The 21,175-nt window shown below is 42.1% G+C and overlaps 1 protein-coding gene across 1 annotated transcript; it reads right to left on the bottom strand.

Annotated features, from left to right (window-relative positions):
• Nucleotides 1–9,669: 9,669 nt before the first annotated feature.
• Nucleotides 9,670–20,391, bottom strand: DUT (deoxyuridine triphosphatase). The gene is made up of 6 exons (XM_081170096.1): nucleotides 18,925–20,391; nucleotides 17,034–17,125; nucleotides 14,594–14,638; nucleotides 11,992–12,066; nucleotides 10,055–10,125; nucleotides 9,670–9,813 (listed from the first exon to the last, which is right to left on the bottom strand). Exons 1-6 carry the CDS (start codon nucleotides 19,083–19,085, stop codon nucleotides 9,757–9,759), a joined length of 501 nt encoding a protein of 166 aa, XP_081026222.1. The 5' UTR covers nucleotides 19,086–20,391; the 3' UTR covers nucleotides 9,670–9,756.
• Nucleotides 20,392–21,175: the final 784 nt, after the last annotated feature.

Genomic DNA, 21,175 nt, shown 5'->3' with positions numbered 1-21,175 from the left:
AAGGGAGTTCAGGCCTTGCCCATGGGCTTTTAGGGATGATGGTTCTTCAACTGAAGGTTAAAAAGTCCCATAACTGTGACCCTAGATTCCCCCAAGTGATCCATCCATTGGTGCTGATGTTCCCATGGAAAAGTAGAAGCTTAGGTCCTTACCAAAGAAGTGAGCAGCTGTGAGCAGAAACATTTCATGTGCCAGTCAAATACAGTCTCCTTTCCTTAGATTCTTCGTTGAAGGTAAGAAAACCTACTGTGGGGGTTGGTGCAATATGTGGGCCATGAGTGTAAACTGGGAAGAGGATGGTTTAAATTGCCCTTCAGCTACAAACTCACTAGAATCTGGTCTTTTGACAAACCACTATTCTCTCAGATTCCCATCTAAAATACAGTGGTGCCTTGCAAGATGAAAAGAATCCGTTCTGTGATTCTCTTCGTCTAGCGGTTTTTTCGTCTTGTGAAGCAAGCCCATTGACGGATTAGCGGCTTAGAAAAAAGGGGGGGGGAGGGGAAAAAACCAGCAGGAACTCGCAAGACATTGTCGTCTTGCGAAGCAAGCCCATAGGAAATTCGTTTTGCGAAGCACCTCCAAAACGGAAAACTCTTTCGTCTAGCGAGTTTTCCGTCTTGCGAGGCATTCGTCTTGCGGGGCACCACTGTAAAAGGATATTAGTAAAGACTTGCTCTACAGGGCTTTTTTGAGAATTGCCAAAAGATTGTAAGTGTGGTGAGATATAGAAAATATAAATATTATCAAATAACAATTGAATTTAAAAATTGTTGTTAAGTAAACTGCTGTTTCTATGGAGGTGGGAGTGGTGGGAGTCTGTAGCAGAGAATCGCCACTTCCTTAGCCCTGGTAATGCAAACACTACCATAGGCCCATGCAATCCAGTAGTTTCCATTGGTACTTAGTAAGATATATCTGGGGAACTCATAAGCAAGATATAGGTTACAGCCTTCCCCAATTCTTTGCCCTGCCTCTGAACATGAAGGTTCCATTTAGGCTAATATTAAGGCATCTCCAACACTAATTCAATGTTCTGCCAATCCCGTATAAACCACGGACCCTAACAGCTACATCCACATTATCAAAAATACGGTTTTCTTGCTATTTTGCAGAGGATTCCACAGCGTTTTTTCAGTGTGTGGAGAAAGATGGTTGCTAGCTGAAGCATTATTAACACCGAAGGATAATCACCCGTTCTTGCAAATTTAAGACTCCATTTTCAACTCCACTAACATCTATGAACATTATATTAATTGAATTGTGGCTAACCCCAAAACCCGATCACAGCCTAATACGTAGTTATGTGGGAACTCTGGTTTCTGGAAGAATTCCCAAACTGCTTGGGTGTGTCCCATATGTCAAGAATTTGGCACAGACAGAACAAACTCTGATGCACCACTGTCCTGTACGCTCTCTGGGACATTGCTTAGCAGCAGTGTTGAACAAAGCATGAGAATGACCTCTTGCAGCAGTCATTAAGTTGGAGAAAAGAGGTCAAAGGAAAATAAACATGCCTAGCTCTGCCAGGAACAGCCCTCAGTGCAGCTCTGACACAACTGCATTCCAGTCCATCACATATATTCCATACTACATATTTAATCTGTTCTAGCAACCCTGGATTTCATTAGACAGATGTACAAATAAATCGGTATTGTTGCAATGCAATTTGAAATAATATGGTCAGACATTGCATGTCCAAATCTGTCAGACTGATAGAAATACATTTTACAAAGGAAGTGGAGTATGTGGGTGAGGTGGTCGTTTTGGCTTCCAGAAGATTGATGACTGAACTACGGTAGTTGTGCCAACTCTAAGGGCATATTGTCAAACTAGGTTTTTATTAAATGTTTGCAAATCATCTTGACACTAATGTAAAAAGCAATTAATAATATGTATCTCGAATTTTATAGAAATAGCTGAACTGCTGTTTCCCAACTCATCCCCAACCCATTAGTTATATTCCTTATTCTTCCCTTCTTCTGTCCTCCATATGTCCACAGCCTTACCATCTGAGTAAATTTGCTCCTCTGAAAGGTACCGTATTTTTCGTCCCATAGGACACTCCGTCCCATAGGACGCACCTAGTTTTTTTGGGGGGGAAATAAAGAAAATTTTCCCCCTTTATTTCCCCCCCAAAAGCAGGTCGGGGAAACCGAACCAGGTCGAGGAACAGCAGGATGGCGGCGCTGCGCCTCCCTGCTGTCCCCCGAGCTTGTGGGGCTGGCCGATGTCTGCCCGGCGCGAGGGGCGCGCTGCATCAGGGCGCCCCGCCCGCCGGCAGGCTGCTATCCGCAGCGTGGGGAGCCCTGCGGGGAACTCCTGCAAGGCTCCCCACGCTGCGGATGTCTGCCGGGCGCGGGGGGCGCTCTGCTTCAGGGCGCCCCTCGCGCTGGGCAGCAGGCTGCTATCCGCAGTGTGGGGAGCCCTGCGGGGAACTCCTGAGAGGCTCCCCATGCTGCGGATGTCTGCCGGGCGCGGGGGGCGCTCTCCTTCAGGGCGCCCCTCCGCTGGGCGGCAGGCTGCTATCTGCAGCCTAGACATCCCTGCAGGACCTCCCGCAGGGCTGCCTAGGCTGCGGATGTCTTCCTAAAGCCTGGAGAGCGAGAGGGGTCCGTGCGCACCGACCCCTCTTGCTCTCCAAGCTTCAGCAAAAGCCTGCATTCGCCCCATAGGACGCACCCAGATTTCCCCTTCATTTTTGGAGGGGGAAAAGTGCGTCCTAAAGGGTGAAAAATACGGTACATTTTAAACGAAATAAAATGCCAGGCATCCTCTTCTGCTCCAACACACATACACACTCTCTTTTACACACACACACACACACACACGGAGTACTGCCCCATGGGGAGGTGGTGGAATTACCAGGGTGGAGCACTTAGAGGCAAGGGTAACAGGGGGTGCTGGAGGTGTAAATGACTATTAGACTTTGAGAAGTTGGTATCACTGGATCAAGTGTATCAATTTTGTTGAATAGCTTTAATTGGATTTTGAATAAATGTTCAATTGCTTGTTACTGTTTTGAATGTTATTGTTTAATCTTTCTTAGTGGGTCATGCAAACTGCTATTCTGAATAACGCTTTTCGTAGGGTGGGGGGCACTGGGGGTGAGTTTATGGAGCCAAGGTGGCAGCAGCAGCCCAGAAAAGTAAGGGAACCATGGCTTTATGGCCTTCTGTTTGGCATCTAGTCAGGATGATGAAATTGCGGCTAGTTGGCAATCTTGATTTTTGCTTGACAATAAATAACTTGCCTCCCATTCAGAGGATATGGCAGATGGCCTAGGGGTGAAGGAATAAAATGTGAGATCCATACCATGGCCTGTCTCTTTTTCTTCTTGGAAGTAAATGCCTATATTATCAGAAACTACCCTACAATCTGACACAAGAATGGTTTGTGGAGGTATGGTCCAAGCACAGATGGCACAGTAGGGTCTAAAGTGCATTGGCTGATTCTGACTGGCTGAAAAGGAAATGAAGTGCTTTTCATCCATCTAAGACACATGGTTATTTTGTCTTGCACAATTAGAGACAGCCTTTCCTTTTTCTTCTTTACTCTGGCTACAAATCTGTAAACCACAAAATACTCATGTTAGAAGAATCCACTGAAGTGATTTTTATGATTGTTCAGTTTTCATTATATTTTGTTTTGTCCAATTTCACCACAATCAACAGCAATCAAGAGACACATTTGCTTCACTTCAAAACATGCCAGCTTCAGTTGTTAACTGGATCATTTAGTTGCTGACATTTTTATCGTGCTGTTCCAAGATTCTTGAACTGTTTCATGTATATTGTTTTTAATTCTAATTAAGCAATGGAAAAAAACACACTAATGAATCAACAAATTTTAAATGCAAACAACAGTAGCATCAATAGTCAACTGTAGCCAGGTAAATGCACACATTCTCAACTAAACCCCTTTCTAAACAGATGGGTCTTGCATGACCATCTGAAAGGACAAGGCCACTGGAAAAATTCCATTTCCCACTGCAGATGTGTCTGAATCAAGGGGAAATTCCAGAGCAGGCACTTCACAAGGCAGCTAGACTAAATAAAAATATCCAGGTATCCAGGTCTTAATTATTTTTTTGTGAACCCTGTAATGATTGAGAAACCTAATGCATTATATTTTCCTAGTGCTAGAGGGGCCGCAAAATACAGTAGAGGGGCTTCTCATAAATGCAAGCGTAGCCACCAGTCTTCTACCAAGCCACTGTACTAAGTGCTTGTTGGAAGACCAAATATGGTGCATCCCAGAAGGCTAATTCATCTACAGACCTTTCCATGCCTTGTATTTGGACATCCACATAGACTTTGCACCTTGAGGCCCCCAAGTGCACAATCTCTGCTAGCAAAGTAAAAACAAAGCCATGAGAGGACCAGCGCAAGGGCAGCCAATTGAATGGTCTGTGCGTTAAAGCATGGAGGGGTCTCTGGAGAAATGGAAATACCCAGGTGGGGGAGTGAAAGCTACACTTCTGCTATGAAATATTTTACACCCTGTTCTAATCAACAGTGTCCATAATAATATGATCGTTATTATCATTATTACAATGACTTAAGAATTTAGCAAACTGTTCTCTTTTCCTTACTACTTCCACCAGTTATAATAGTGTAACGAGGGGAAATAGTTGTGTTGCTACTTCAGATACCTGAATGGTCCACAATCATTTTTTTAAAAATAAGCAAAACCTGGGAAACACTGAACCAAAGCATTCACTTTAGTTTCACTTGAGGTCACAAATGTATGCAAGTTGAAAATGCCAGGCCTGCCAAAAAAAGCACGCTGAACTCGAACCAAAGAAAAGGACACTGTTATTCTTATGAGGAGATATTTGACGGGGCAGGAAATTGGCAGGGTCATAGAAGTTTACTTAATACTGAAGCTCATTTAACTGTCCTGAAGCCAAAACACAATGACAGCAGACACTAAGTACCTGTCTGAGTAGTTATGAGAGTCCCAGCCAATACAGAAATTGAGAAATATTCATAAGGATTCTCATAACTCTGCCATGTTTCTGTAAGTAGATTAGTTTAACGTGCAGGGGTTGAACATATTCAATATCATGACAACACAGAAGTTAAAGGAGAAAAGCAGTTGAAAGCTGGGGGTGGGGTGGTAACATTTCTCTTCATTGCAATTTTCCATTTGTGTCGAAACCCAGCAGGGGAAAGAACCCACAGGCTTCTCTCCTGTGCCAGAAGTGATTGTACAAAAGGCTCAACCTTCCAAATCTTATTTCAGTTATGGGCATTGTTCCCCTCCTTGACATTATGCTTTTGCCAGCTTTCACTCAACTATTGTTGCATGTTGCTTTCCATCAATGTAGTCCCATTGGGAGTTATCAATGATTAATTACATACAAAAAGATCTTTGGGGGTGGGGCGGGGGATTCCTTTGCAAAAGTGTGTGCAATGTTAAAAGAAAGGGCTTAAAGTGCCATCTAGTGGTTCATTTGCTATACTAGAAGAGACACCCAGCCTGCTACTACTTTTGCTGCCTGTTTAGGAATGCAAAAACAGCATGTCCAGCAACTAGCAGCTCACCATACATGACTAGAGGGCTACATTCAGCTGGGAGGGCCACAATCATTCATCTATTCATTGGGCAAAATGGTTAATATTAAAGAACAGGTTATGAATGAGATGGCTTAATTTACATTAATACACACACACACACACACACACACACACACACACACACACACAGTGGTACCTCGGGTTAAGTACTTAATTCGTTCCGGAGGTCCATTCTTGACCTGAAACTGTTCTTAACCTGAAGCACCACTTTAGCTAATGGGGCCTCCTGCTGCTGCCGTGCCCCTGGAGCACGATTTCTGTTCTCATCCTGAAGCAAAGTTCTTAACCCCGAGGTACTATTTCTGGGTTAGCCGAGTCTTTAACCTGAAGTGTATGTAACCTGAAGCGTATGTAACCCAAGGTACCACTGTATTGTATTGAAAACTATACAAGTATAATCAAGCTTAGGTGCAAAGGGACAGCTTTGTAAACCAGCACTGCAGAAGAACTTGCAAGGTCTTTTAACAGGCATGCTATGACAAAGGGTAGCAGTCAGTATTAAACTAGGGCTGGGGAGGCCAAGGTTCAAATCTTCACTGTCTTACCCCATAAAAAGTTGTGTCAGATACACTATAGGAAGGGAGAACCATGTATGTCACTGTGGACTCTTTTGAGGAGAGGCAGGATAAAAATGTATTAAAATAAAAACGCTAGTTCATAAACCTGTCCCTCTGCAGTACCCCCCCCATTGTTAATCGTTTGCACATTGACTTGAGCTAAAGATCTGTAGATGGTAATAATATTGGAAATTAGACCTAGCTGTATACAATTTTGTTTCCTTTGATTCTCAGACTGCCCATGCCGATTAAAAAGCAATGTTATCCGTTGGTTTATATTTTGTATATTTACAGTTAAGTCATGTTTTAAGTGATTTGTTTTCTCAACTCTTTACACTGTGGTGGCTCAGGATGACAAAATTAAATGCTGACATAAGTAAAATATTGCTAGGCTGCTAGTTCAAGCAGGATGCACTTGGAAGCCACTGGGAAACAAGAGCAGTTAGAAAGCTTAATAATTCTTCAGTGTTTATATTGGAAAAGTTCAGCTTGAGGTGAACTTGAAAGCATTACTTTCCCATTGAGGTAGATGGATTTCCCCCAGATCCTTCCTGGCATGGGTTCTGCAGTTTCTCTTCAGCAAAATACTAACTTTCTAAAATAGGTTTTGAAACATGAATCATAAAGCAAAATGTTTTGTCTATCAGGTAGGAATAATTTAAGATGCTTTCCTTTAGCAGTAGCTGAACAAAGGTATATGATGCTCAACAGCTAGTCTTAATTTAGAGAATCAGAGTTGTTGGGTTTGAAGGGACCCAAGGGTCATCTAGTCCAACCCCCTGCAATGCGGGAACTGTAACTAAATCATCCATGACAGATGGCCATCCAACCTCTGCTTAAAAACCTCCAAGGAGAGTCCACAACCTCCAAAGGGAGACTTGTTGAACAGCTCTCAGAAAGTTATTCCTGAGTTTTAGTCAGAATCTTCTTTCTTGTAACTTGAAGTCACGGGTTTGAGTCTTACCCTCCAGAGCAGAACAAGCTTGTTCTCCCTTCCATGTGTTAGCCCTTGACATATCTGAACATGGGTATCATATCTCCTCTTTTCCAGGCTAAACATACCTAGCTCCTTAAACTATTCCTCATAAGGCTTGGTTTCCAGACCCTTAATCATCTTGGTTGCCCTTCCCTGCACACATTCCAGCTTGTCAACATCCTTCTTAAATTGTGGTGCCCAGAACTGGACATAGTATTCCAGGTGTGGTCTGATCAAGGCAGAACAGAGTGGTACTTTTCCTCCCCATGATCTGGACACTATACTTCTAGTTTATGCAACCTAAATAACATTAGCTTTTTTTGCTGCTGCAACATGTAACCCCCTAGATCCTTTTCACATGTACTGTTAGTAAGCCAAGTATTCTCAATCTGGTTCTTCCTGCCTGTGTGCAGAACATTACATTTTGTTAGCTTGGGGGCAGTTCTCCAATCTGTTAAGTTATTTTGAATTCTGATTCTGTCTTCTGTGGCATTAGTTACCCCTCCCAGTTTAGCATAATCTACAAATTTGATAATCCCCTCAATTCCTTAATCCAAGTCATTTATGAATATGTTGAACAACAGGCCCAGGACAAAACCCTACAGCATCCTATTAGTCACTTTTACCCAGGATTAGGAACCATTAATGAGTACTCTTTGGGTTTGGTCAGTTAATCAACTACAAATCCACCTAAATTACCTCATTTAACCCACATTTTACAAGCTTCCTTGCCAGAGTATCATGGGGGACTTTGTCAAAAGCCTTACTGAAATCAAGATACATTGTGTCCACAGCATTCCCCTGATCCACTAAACTTGTAACTCCATAAAAAAAAGGAATGAGATTTGCCTTATTTTTTAGAAACCTATACTAGGTCATGATTGTAGCATCCTCTTCTGGTTAATTATCTGTTCTAGCACATTGCCTGGTATTGATGTCAAACTCACAAGTCGGTACCTGGGTCTTCTTTCCCCCCCTTTTTGAAGATGGGGACAACATTTGCCTGCCTCCAGTCTGCAGGGACCTCACCTGTTCTCCAAAATTCTCAAAGATAATAGAAAAAGGCTCTGAGATTACATTCACAAGCTCCTTTACAGGTCCTGGAGATTGGAATTCACTTAAACTAGATGTTCCCTTACTACCTCTTTTCCTGTCTTGGGCTGCAGCTCCCGCCTTACTTCATTTATTTGGTTATCACCAGGTTGGGCATCACTTTCCTTTCGGGTGACAGAGGCAAAATAGGTGTTGAGTAGTTCCACCTTCTCTGTCTCCCAACAGCATTTCTCCATCTTCTCCATGCAAAGACCTAACATTTGCTTGTTCTTCCTCTTGCTTCTGACATAGTCGAAGAAACCTTTAATTTTTAACCTCTCTTGCAAGCCTGAACTCATTCTGAGCTTTATACAGCCTAACCTTCACCCTGCAACTGCTGGCTACTCGTATATACTGCTCCTTTGTGATTTCCCCTTTCTTCCATTTCTTGTACATGCCCTTCTTACATCTCAGCTCATCTGTAAACTCCTTATGCAGCCACACTGGTTCTCTGACGCCTCCCACTTTTCTTTGTTGGAATTGTCTGCATTTGGGCCTTCAACTGATATGGAGAAAGACAGTTTTCTTTAATTGGAAATGTGGGTTGGAAAGTCTGTTGGCACAGAAAGGGGCCATGAGTGGGATACCCCAGAGGAGACAGGGGTTGGGAACTGTTGCTAAAAGTCATCTGGATATCCTGTTTTCTTTAACAGGCATTTGGTTTAAGTGGAAATTCTAATTGCTCTCCTCACTGCTGTGTTTTGTTCATTTCATTTCATTATGAAGATGTTAATCTGCTTGTTGGAATTGTTTTATGGATTCTGTGATTGTTGAATATTGCCTCTTTTCTTAATGTTCATTTCTACTGAGACAGAAGTAACAAAGTATTGGTGAAGGCAGATTATAAACACTTAATAGTTGTTTCTCAAAAAGCGAGTCAGATGGTCAGTTAAGGACTCAGACATAAATAGTAGGAATTCCTAAATATTTTCCTCTCAATATTTCATTTTGAGTCAAGAACTGGGTGGGAAGCATAAAATCTGATGAGCAATTTCTGTGTTGCATATTAGAGAGATATGGATCAGGTCTGTTGCACCTAGGAATAGGACCATTTATGTTGTGGTATCCCATTACGTAATAGCCTCCCTAGATGTATTGGCATCACTGTTGGCTTTTAGAATAGAGTCGTTCATATTCTAGGCATTTGCCAGGTGATCATTTTATTATTTTCTTTGCTTCTTGCTGATTTCATTTCAGTCTTTATTTTAAGTGTGATTTTATAAACTTTTTTTTTGTTATGACTTCACTGATATTTTGTAAGTAATTCTGTGAAGAGCTTCAAGTGCCTTTTGTAGTCCTTAATAGTTTTCACTTGAAAAATTCCTCTGCGCTCTACTAGCATGATATTGACACCTACTGAATATAAGTAGGCAGAGAATAGTATGCTGTAACACATATTCAAGTTATTTTCCTTGAATAATGGTTGTAACTTCAGCAACTCTGTATGAACAGAAAGCAAGTCTACAAAAAAAAAATTTTTTATTTATACAAAAATGCTCTATACAAAAACAAGGGAAATGAAATCATTTACTACAAGTAACAGCTATCCTTATTTCTGGCCAGTTGATCCAAAACCTCCTGAGCCACGTTCTGTTTCATCCAAAACCTAAAAGATAGATATGTGATTAATTTCTCAAAGTCATTGTCTCTTGTTCTATAATTTTGAAAATCATGTGACCACCACAATATATTTCATGTTTAGGTACAAAATTTAAAAAATGCAGTGGATAGTGAATGACAAACTCTTGTGCTAAAGTATAATTCAGTAGCAAGCAGGATTTAATTCCTCTCCTTCCTTTTAAAAAGAATAAATCAGCTGTGGATACAAAGTATTTGAAGTTCCTTACCTGGACTTCTTCAAGCTCAGGATAGTAGATGCGCTCACAGATCAGCTGGGCAATCCTGTCCCCCTTTTTAACTTCAAAGCCAAAGGAAAAAGGGTTTAAGAATTCATAGTATCAACACTTTAAGAACACTACAGTATAAATTATCCTGCAATTCTATGGCTCCTTACTAAGCATATATATTAACTCAGTACATGTGAGCTACGTAATCAAAAGTTTTGAATTAGCCGCCACTACGGTTGTAAACCAATGTTCTAACAGCTATACAGCCAGTTAGCATGTCTGCGTGAACCAACTATTAATTTTAGAAGAAAACGTGATTTAAAATCTGTCTGATTTAAAACCAGTCTACCCTCATTCAGTCCTCCCAATCACTGACTAGACCTAAATTTGCTTAGCAATGCTGCCTGCATCCTGTTCCATCAGACTATGTCTTGAATCCATTACAGTGGTACCTCGGGTTAAGTACTTAATTCATTCCGGAGTTCCATTCTTAACCTGAAACTGTTCTTAACCTGAAGCACCACTTTAGCTAATGGGCCTCCTGCTGCCGCCGGAGCATGATTTCTGTTCTCATCCTGAAGCAAAGTTCTTAACCTGAGGTACTATTTCTGGGTTAGCGGAGTCGGTAACCTGAAGCGCATCTAACCCGAGGTACCACTCGGGTACCTCAGTACAGTCTTCATTCATCTTCAGTTGAAGTTTGGTGATCCAACTTCAATTTAATACATCACTATGTATTATTCTGATTAAGTATTTAACTAGATGTATTATTGAAGTGGACTTTTGTTTCACCACAAACTCTAATATTTTTAATAACATCTGGAGCAGTCATTTGCTGCTGTAGCTAGTGATGTTAAATTCTTGAGAATAATCTTTTGGAGAATATTCTCAATGAATGAGAATATTAGAGAATTTTCATTTGTTAATATACATGTTTAGTCATGGATAAACTTGTTCAGATGGCAATCAAAAACTGTATCTATACTTTTATTCAATGGGGCAATACAGTGAATTCACATTCTTCAAAAAATAAAAATAAAGAGACCTCAACTGTTTAAATCAATACCACCTCACATGCAGTTACGCATAATTGTATAGGCCTAGGTACTGTATAAAGCATTAAAGCTACTTTCTGGAAAAACAAAACAAAACAAAACAAAACAAAACAAAACAAAACACTGTATGGCCAAGGGTACAGAATTGCTAAGAATAAGCTCACACCAAAATAGAAAAAGGGCTATTACATATACTTGAAATACATACGAATTAAATTGTTCATCAAATTAAATGAATAGCATTTTTAAAACTAAAATAAAAATGTTTTCTGTAGTTCACATCTCAGAACTTCCAATGGTGAATGACACAATGCCCAGTAATGTAACTGGATCAAAAAAAATACTATTCATTACTTACACTGGCAATATCACAGCTTGACTTATTATTTACTATGTCTTTTAAATGTGGGTTGTAAAACTGGTTCTTACATTAGAATTTACAGTTTGTGGAGAATATTCTCTGGAGAATTTTCTAGCAGAAAATATTCTCTAGAATATTCTAGCAGAGGATATTCTCACCTCACATCACTAGCTGTAGCAAGAGGACTACTGAACCTGAAAACACAAAGCAATACTGTAGAGAAGTTCTGCTATTTACTTTCCCTTGGAGATGCTTCTTAAACTCCAGGAAGAATGGTCATCCTCTAAAATACAGACCAGGCTAACTACACAACCCTAGCATATTGAAACTCCTTTTGTAAATGAATCACCAAGGCTAAAATAAGGCCGCAACCAGCTCAAAGTTTTAAACTACATTAGATCTTTCATATTGAGGACTGGAATGTTTATATGTTTCTAAAAAGGACACAATAGAAGAGAAAGCTTTTTTAAAAAAACTACAAAGTTCAGGTGGATATCTACACTTCAAAGTTTAATTCTTACCTTTAAAAGGTTCCTTTCCAAAGTTAAATAGTACAACACCAACATTTCCTCTGTAATCCTCATCAATAACCCCAGCTGTAATATATAACATCAGGTAATGTAAGAAAGTAGAAGCTTTTCATTATACATTTATTAAGGAATTCCACCTTTTACTTGACTGCTAGGAACACCTGAATATTGAAATAAGAAACTGATTTGGATGCAACCTGTATCACACTGAAGTGGGCTAGTTCAGATGTAACATTTATGGCTCAAGACAAGAAAGGGCACTGGGTCTGCATGCTTACCTTCATCCTTGTTGGCTAGCTTTGATGCTTCAAGGCCTAGTCTCTTTAAATCAGTCTCTCCAGATGTTGCTGGACTCCAACTTCCACCAAAGATCATGAGTTGCAGTCTTCCAACATCTGGAGGGCGCAGGTTTTCCACCTGCTTTAAACCACTGTTTTATGTTACACCCAAAACAGGCAATTATTGCTTAATGCCAAATTACAAACCACAATAGAATGTGAGTGGAAGAGTTCAGGCCGGATAACTTGTTTCCAGCTTAATAAAGTATTTTCTTTAACCAGGTTTAATACAACATTACTGGTTCAATATCAAAACTCCAGTCTCAAGCTTGCAGTTAGTTTCAAATGGTCATAAAGGCCATTTATAGTGTAGAATTGTTACAATTTTACTTTAAAGAGGGGCGTGAAGGGAGCCACTGCTGGCTGTTCTTACATAAACAGCCTTGTCTTCTCAGTACTGTACAGTGGTACCTCCAGTTGCGGACAGGATCCGTTCTGAAGGTCCGGTCAGATCCTGAGGTTTCCGCAACCTGAGGACCGCTTCTGCACATGCAGCGAAACCCAGTAAAATACTTCCGGGTTTCCCATGCGTGCATCCTTAAGTTTACATAAACAGAGGGTTACGTAAACGGAGGTATGACTATATTAATACAAATTAGCAAAAGCTACAGCAAGGGAAGTTCAGAACAAGTAGACAGCTCTTTCCTATTTCCCTCTACTTGTGTCAAAGCAGCTAAAGTAGATAATACTGGGCTGCTCAAGAAATTTAACAGCAAACCAAATAAAACCATGTAACAGAATACAGATACAGTGGAACCTTGGGTTGCGAACGTGATCCATGCAGGAGGCACGTTCACAACCCGCCGCGTCTGCGCACACGACGTGATTTGGCGCTTCTGCGCATGTGCCAAAACCTGGAAGTAACCTGTTCCGGTACTTCCGAGTTTGGCGCAGTCCGTAACCCAAAAACGTGCAACCCGCGGTAGTTCATTGTGGGTGTCAAGAATATTAAGCAATAAAATGAAAATCTGTACTCTCCCTGCCAGATTAACAATATACATTTTGTTGAAATCCTTCATTCCAAAAGCACACACATGCAGATTATGGAAACTTCCATAATGGCTTTTTCAGAATTACAATAACCTTCAACTGTTCATATGCATAAGGAATTTCCCAAGATTTTAATACAGGAGCAAAACAAAAAGCAGGAGATAGTCAAACTCAATTGTAATGTTTAAACTAGCATTCAAAATTTATTCTTAATTTGTATGCATTTAAATTAAGTTAGAAGAGTTCTCTGGAATTACGGTATGTTAATTTATTCAACTGCAAAGACTACATATAACAAGAACCAGCTATTCCAAATATTCAATGTGTGGCTGAAGTAACACTAATGAACTATTCAAGTAAGTACTAAGTAGGATATTTTCTAGAAACAAAATTGATGTCTTAAATAAACACCTTTACTTATCCAGATCTATATTTCTCCTCTCTAGACACAGCATCTGGTACTCTATTTCCTAAGCAAACTCTTTATCAGAGTTTGCATATTATTACTGGCAGTTTTAAAAGTTTTGCTGAGGAAAACAGAATTTCGAAGGATCTCCCACCAGTGAAGTTATTGCAATGACAAAGATATGCAAATGGAATGGTCAAAATGGGGCCAAGTTAGATGTGGGTATGTAGCATAAAGTGTATTTCCCACCTCAACTCCACGTGGTCCCCTCGTAATTCAGCACTAAATTCTCTCCATTTCGTTATACCCAAGACACAAATGTTGCATATAACATGTGCTTCCTTTAAGTTGAAAATGTTATGAAGTAAAACATGCCTCAGGGTCTTTGGGCACCTCATAGCCTCATGAGAGTATATGCTTCAGGGACTACCTAAAAATCACCACAGTAATGAGATTTTGCAGTATTTTGCAACTAAAGCTATGAATCTAGGGTTATGGTACACATAGAAGCGTAAATGTCAAACCCATGTTAATTTCATGCTCTACTGAAACAGCTAAAGTAGTTTGTTGAAGGCTTGAGTTGTGTGGCAGTTACAGCAGCGGTGGAAATAATATTAGAACAAACCAGTTAAAGGTTTTATGAAGCGAACTTCTATTCCTGCAAAGTAGCATGAAGCTAAACCTCATTTGACTGAGGATGCAAACACCTAGGATAGAGGTCTGATTTATTCCATCTACAAATTAGCCATATTAGATGTCTCAACTGCTGTCAATTTCAATAATATATGTTTCTACTATCATATACTGGTATATGATAAAGCCATCAAATGCTAAAAAGTGTAAGAAACAAGTTACTTACCGCCAACATCTATGAAATGGTTTGCGGCTAAACCAGAGCGAGGAGCTAAACAAAAAGAAAGGAAAATAGTTTTTTACATTTTTTGTAAAATGTACCTCCATGGCAAGTTGTTCAATACTAATAGTTTCACATTTCACAAATATTTCTAGAATGTTTCAATTAACAGCATTATATAGTTTCTTTCAGCAATAAAATAAAAAACAAAGAGAGCCAGTGTGGTATAGTGGTTAAGAGTGGTAGTCTCGTAATCTGGGGAACCGGGTTCGCGTCTCCGCTCCTCCACATGCAGCTGCTGGGTGACCTTGGGCTAGTCACACTTCTTTGAAGTCTCTCAGCCCCACTCACCTCACAGAGTGTTTGTTGTGGGGGAGGACCCACTTTGAGACTCCTTAAAGGGAGTGAAAGGCGGGATATCAAATCCAAACTCTTCTTCTTCTAAAATGGCTTTAATAAGAGAGCTGTCTTGCATTTAGAATAATTGTTTGCATGGCTGCACTCACACTAGTGAGCATTATTAAGTGACACATATGGACATGGCTAACTTGGTTAAGGTAGCCAGGATTAAGAAGGAACGCTCTATCCACACTTCTTGTTCAGCGTTATGGTATCTGGTGTGGTTATTCCCAACTTCAGTAGAAACCTACATTGCTTGACAAAACCGCTACAGTACATTCTTCAGTATGTTGCAATCCTTTTCAGTTAAGTTGGGGAAAAAACATTTTAGCCCATCAGTGTAGATTTATTACTCATTTTATATAAGCAAAAAGGTACTACAATCATACAAGGACGTTAAGCATATACAAAAATTCTTGAAGGACTGGAATACAAATGATGTGTTGAAGCAAGTTGCAACTCAAATGAGTTCACTTCTGTGCTGGTACAGTGGTACCCCGCAAGACGAACGCCTCGCGAGACGAAAAACTCGCAAAACGAAAGGTTTTTTCGTTTTCGAGTTGCCTCGCAAGACGAATTTCCCTATGGGCTTGCTTCGCAAAACGAAGCTTGCCCTGGGGACAGCGGGTCTTCTCTTTTGAAGCAAGGGGCGGCGGGGAGATCGCTTCTCCCCACCGCCCCTTGCTTCCAAAGAGGTCCGGGGGCAGCGGGAAGCGCTTCCCGCTGCCCCCGGACCTCTTTTGAAGCAAGCGGCTGCTGCGAAGCCGGGCGGGGGGGGGGGGGGCGGGAACACCTTCTGAAGGCGGGCGGGGGGGGGGGGCGAAAGTCTTTGTCCCCCCTGCCTGCCTTCCCAGGGGCTTTTAAATCGCCCCGGACAGCGGAGAAGTCCTCCGCTGTCCCGGGGCGATTTTAAAATGCCGCCCGCCAGCATTTTAAGATCGCCCGGACAGCGGAGAAGTCCTCCGCTGTCCCAGGGTTTTTTAAAATGCTGGGGGTGGGAAGAAAAGCCCTTGCCCCCCCCCAGCCTTCAGAAGAGGTCCGGGGACAGACTGTCCCCGGACCTGGTCTGAAGGCGGTTTCCCTAGGAACGCATTAATTGATTTTCAATGCATTCCTATGGGAAACCGTGCATCGCAAGATGAAAAAACCGCAAGACGAAGAGACTTGCGGAACGAATTAATTTCGTCTTGCGAGGCACCACTGTACTAAGCTCAGGACAACTACAAAAGGAAACACACACTAAGTTTGCTTTCATTTATTGAAGCTGAATGCCCACTGAAATGTTTTACAGAATCACATCCCAAAACCCTGATCTGTTAATAACATGGAACCAATAAGGGAGGCAACCCTGGATTTAATCTTAAGTAGAGGTCTGGACCCTGGCAAGAGGTAAGCATTGTTGGACCAGCTAGAAATAGTGATCATGGTGCTATCACAATTCACCACTTATGTAACTGGACAAGAAGTCTTTAACTGATTTCCAAAGAGAAAATTGTATTTGCAGACCCAACAAATTTAAGGACTGGACTTTATGGGTGGTATTTGTATAATTATCAGATTTCCAAATGCAAAGCAACACCAACAAAACAAAAAAAAAAAAAAAACCAGGCTTCAGATACATAAAAATTAAGGTGTTCCAAATTTAGTTTTACATAAATCAATTTATGGCTGCTAAATAAAGCTTTAAGAGAGGCTACTAAAAAGTTACCCTAGGCTGCAAGCCCACAAGTACCTTATTTTTCTGACTAGGGTGTTTCCTAAAAAAACAATGTCAAAAATTAGGGGGTCTTCTACACGGATACCTCTTCCCCCATGTTCTTAAATCTGAGTCCCCCAAAATAGGGGGAGTCTTATACATGGGGCATCTTATAGACGGAAAAATATGGTAATTCAACACAAGGGACTATAGAACTAATGTACTCTTGCAGGTTTTGCAGATCATTTCCAGGAAATACTTAGAGAATTTACATTCTTGTTCCATAGTTCTCAGGAGAATAGTCTTAAGAAGCAATTTGCAAGATTAGAAGCTTTCTGTTTTGCAACTTACCTACTCGACCATAACATCCAGAAGGAAGGGCAATCTGAATGTCTGTTTTCACTACAGCCTTCCCTGAAGCAGGGATTTCAATGTCATATGCACTAGAAAAGCAAGCAAATTTATGTTATTACCAGAAGAAATACCAATTGCCTTGTTAAGCATGACCATCAGACCAGCATTCAATTTCTAGGCATAACCAGCCAGGTGCTCTGGGAGCTCACAATGCCTGAAGGGAATGGCCTTCCTCTGCCATTTGGCCCCAGAATGTGATGAATCACATGTGTCAAAATTCCCTTTCAAGGTATTTTCCATCTGGTCACTCTAGCTCTGAAAAACAAGGAATTGTACGGGCTGTAAACATTTCCGATTGGGTTGCATGGTGGAAGGTGGAGATAAGGATAGGTCCTGGGTGCAAATAAAAATTAAAATAAACTGAAGACTAAAATTGTCCTAGATAATTGCAGTATATAGTGAGACCAGGTTAGCAATCTAAAAGGGTGCTCAGCGCTACTGTTTTGCACTAAAGCCTGCCTCCTGGCACATGAAAATGAAGTCACTTTGCACTATATGACCCCGTGTCTCTCAGGCAGGTTTTGAGGAGTGCCTGAATTACGGGGTTGGTGCAGAGACCTCCCAGCTATTAGCCACCTTAAGCACCACTGTGAGGAAATGCAAAACAATACAGTTAAATAATAAGTATCTTTTTGTGACAGACCCATAGCTAATGACTGCAGGAGAAAGAAGCAATTTAGCCAAAATTCTAGGAATTCAGGGATGCAGTGGCGTAGCGTGGGGGGTGCGGGGCAGCCGCACCGGGCGCAACATCTGGGGGTTAGGGGGCGCAAATCCACGGGTTAGGGGGCGCAAATTACTTGCCTTGCCCCGGGTGCTGACAACCCACGCTACGCCACTGCAGGGATGGGATTTGTTTCATTTGAAAAACCCCTACTTGTGAAATTGTTAGTAGGATTGGAATATCTCTTGTAGTTTAAGGGTGAATTCTGGACACAATGGAGATGTAAAAGATGTGGATCATCATAAAAGATGCAGGAGGAAATGATTAATAATAGGACGCACAAAGGGAAGGGTGGAAGCCCAGGAGATTCCTTGGAATCTTGTTTTTATGATTTATGTCTGATATATCTTTGTAAAATTTTAATTTGAAAAACCAAATACATTTTTAATAAAATAATAATTTTATTATTTCCACGCTGCCCATCTGACTAAGTTGACCCAGCCAACTCTGGGCAGCTTCCAGCATATACCAAAACAAACATTTAAAAGCTTCCCTATACAGGGCTGCCTTAGCCTGATCCACCACTAACTCACCCAGTCCTCTTAAAGACACAAATAGCAGGTGTGGGGCTGAATGCACCGACTCCTGACCTTGATAAATGGGTTGTGGCAACTCTCTCTCTCCACCTTGATCTTAAAAGTGAAAAGGGCTCTTTCCAGGATTGTTAAAACACTGAGAAGCAAGCAAGATTCAAACACTATTTTTTTTTAAAAAAAATAAATATACTGTTAAATCACTCTGAGAAGCAGGCAGGATTCTATCACTATATATTTTATATTGCTGAACCGCTCTGAGGAGCAAGCAGGATTAAAGCACTATTTTTTAAAAAATATTGTTAAACCATTCTGAGAAGCAGGATTCGAACTCACTCTCGATTTATACATTGTTAAAGGACTCCGAGAAGCAAGCAGAATTCCAGCACTATATATTTCTTTATATTGTTAAACCGCTGAGAAGCAAGCAGGATTCGAGCACTATATTTTTTATATTGTTAAACCACTCCGAGAAGCAAGCAGGATTCGAACTCTCTCTCTCTCCCTACATATATATATATTTATCCATTGTTTAGCGGCGGCGGTGGGCCAAAGCCCTCTCCCTCCTCACCTGTACAAGTCATAGCCCGCAGCCCGGGAGGAGCCCTTGGAAGGAGCGGACGCGTTTTCCGACAGCTTGGAGAAGCGGAGTTTCTCGCCGGGCGCCTCGCAGCCGGAGACCTTTGGCCTCTTGCTGGGGGAAGAGGCGAGGTCCGCTTCAGAACAAGGCATGTTGGGCGCGCGAAAGAGAGAGAGACACAAAAAGGCGGGAGAAACGGAGATAAGGAGAGGCGGTTAATCCTGAGGAGAATGAAGAAGAAAAGCCCGCGCTTTTCTCCTCCCCGCCTAACCGCCTCCCTCGCGCGCGCGAAAATTTCAACCCAAGCACCAATGGGCGCGCGAGGGGGGCGGGGCGAATGAGGGGAAAGGATGTGCCGTCAGTCACTCTTGTTTTAGAGTCAAGAGATACGGAGGGGGGGGGGAATGTAGAGGAGCCCAAGCTACCCTCCGCATAACGACTTTCCGAGTTCGTACAGGAACCAACCCACTTCCATTCATCCTTTTCTCCTGGATAAAGCGGGAGCTGCCCAAATTAGAAAAATGAATGGAGAAACCCTCAGTTCTAGCGGAATTGTGACGAGATAGCAGCCTGCCCTCCACCAGCAATAAAAAAAACCTGCCAGCACGTTTGCAAAAGTTAAGCAGAGTCCGGTATGGTTTCGAATTGGATGGCAGCATGTTGAGATTCCTGCACTGCAAATGGGTTGGACTGGATGACTCTTAGGAATCCCTTCCAACTCTACAGTTCTGTGATCTCCCCCCTCCCGCAAAAAAGCAGCTCCATATTGGGGGGGGGGGAATGAGATTTGATTATTATAATCAGGTCAAATAAATATATTCGTTTAAAACTATTGTTTTAAAAAAAGCCCACCGCCATAAGAAAGAAGACCCGAGTTAGTAAGCCTATGCACATTTTACATCGGAGGAAGTCTCCACTTAACTCGATGGTGCTTATTTCCAAGTAGACGTCCATTGGCCAGTGTGGTGCAGTGGTTAGAGTGCTGGCTTAAGATCAGGGAGACGGGGGCGGCGGTTTCTAATCTCTACTCAGCTGACCTAACCTAACCTACCGGATAAAATGGGGAGAAGGCAGCTGAAGCACCTTGCACGACTTGAGGCTAGTTTGGATATCAATGAATGCACTAAATTAAAAAAAAAAAGTATGCCCTCCCTGGGGGTCAGATACTGTTTGCGCTCACATCCCACTTGCAGGAATGCCATCTGGTTGGCTGCTGCGATCCCAGGATACTGGGCTAGAATATCATGGGCCTTTGGCCTCATCCAGCAGGGTTCTTCTCTGTGTGTTTTTACATGGGTAAAAGATGTGTTAGGGACGTGGGTGGCACTGTGGGTTAAACCATAGAGCCCAGGGCTTGCCGATCAGAAGGTCGGCGGTTCGAATCCCCGCAACGGGGTGAGCTCCCGTTGTTCAGTCCCTGCTTCTGCCAACCTAGCAGTTCGAAAGCACATCAAAGTGCAAGTAGATAAATAGGTACCACTCCAGTGGGAAGGTAAACGGCGTTTCCGTGTGCTGCTCTGGTTCGCCAGAAGCGGCTTAGTCATGCTGGCCACATGACCCGGAAGCTGTATAAAACGAGCCAATAAAGCGAGATGAGCACCGCAACCCCAGAGTCGGCCACGACTGGACCTAATGGTCAGGGGTCCCTTTACCTTTACAAGATGCGTTGCTGCAAGGCCCAGCCTTTTCTGGCTGGGCCAGCCGCTGCTTCTCAACCTAACCTGCCTCACAGGGTTGTTGTGGAGGGTTCAACGAGGAAGGGGGAAGAGAACTATTTAACGCCACCGTGGGCTTCCTTTGGAGAAAAAAGTGGGAAGCAAAATTGCAATGCAGTTATGAAATGGTTGGCTGGGGGAAGTCACATGCTGCTGCCCAGTTATTTCAGCTACGCTATAAAACTCACACAACTCATTATTTCTAATGGGGAGCTTTTTCTTCCTACATTCCTAATTTTGCAACCAGGAGAAATATAGCAAGACTAATAGATTTCTAGCGCAAACTCGTTTTTGAGTTTATTTAGGGAGCAATGACTTGGGTTTTTGGGGGGGTGGAGAACAAGGGTCGAAATGAAATGAAATGTACACCTTGCACACTTCTCCCTACTTTTCCCAGGCTTATCTCTTCTCCCCCCCCCCTTCCATGCCTAGTTAGTACGGTCCCCAAGGCTGAGGGCGCTCCTTGGTGGGAGAAACCAATTTCCCCAAAAGGAGAGGGGGAAAGGGGCGTTTCGCCCCTGCGGGTT

This window comes from Podarcis bocagei (genome assembly GCF_964188305.1).
Source record: "Podarcis bocagei genome assembly, chromosome: 14".
Taxonomy (NCBI): Eukaryota; Metazoa; Chordata; class Lepidosauria; order Squamata; family Lacertidae; genus Podarcis; species Podarcis bocagei.
Note: the sequence above shows the minus strand (reverse complement) of the source record. Positions and strands in the feature narration are given on the sequence as shown.

Bases quoted from the DNA above. Each gene is read 5' to 3' on its own strand.
- DUT (XM_081170096.1), bottom strand. From the start codon at position 19,085: ATGCCTTGTTCTGAAGCGGACCTCGCCTCTTCCCCCAGCAAGAGGCCA. The intron at 12,067-14,593 runs GTAAGTAACTTG...TATATATTACAG, and splicing joins CCATTTCATAGATGTTGGCG to CTGGGGTTATTGATGAGGAT. The intron at 9,814-10,054 runs GTAAGGAACTTC...TCTATCTTTTAG, and splicing joins CTGAGCTTGAAGAAGTCCAG to GTTTTGGATGAAACAGAACG.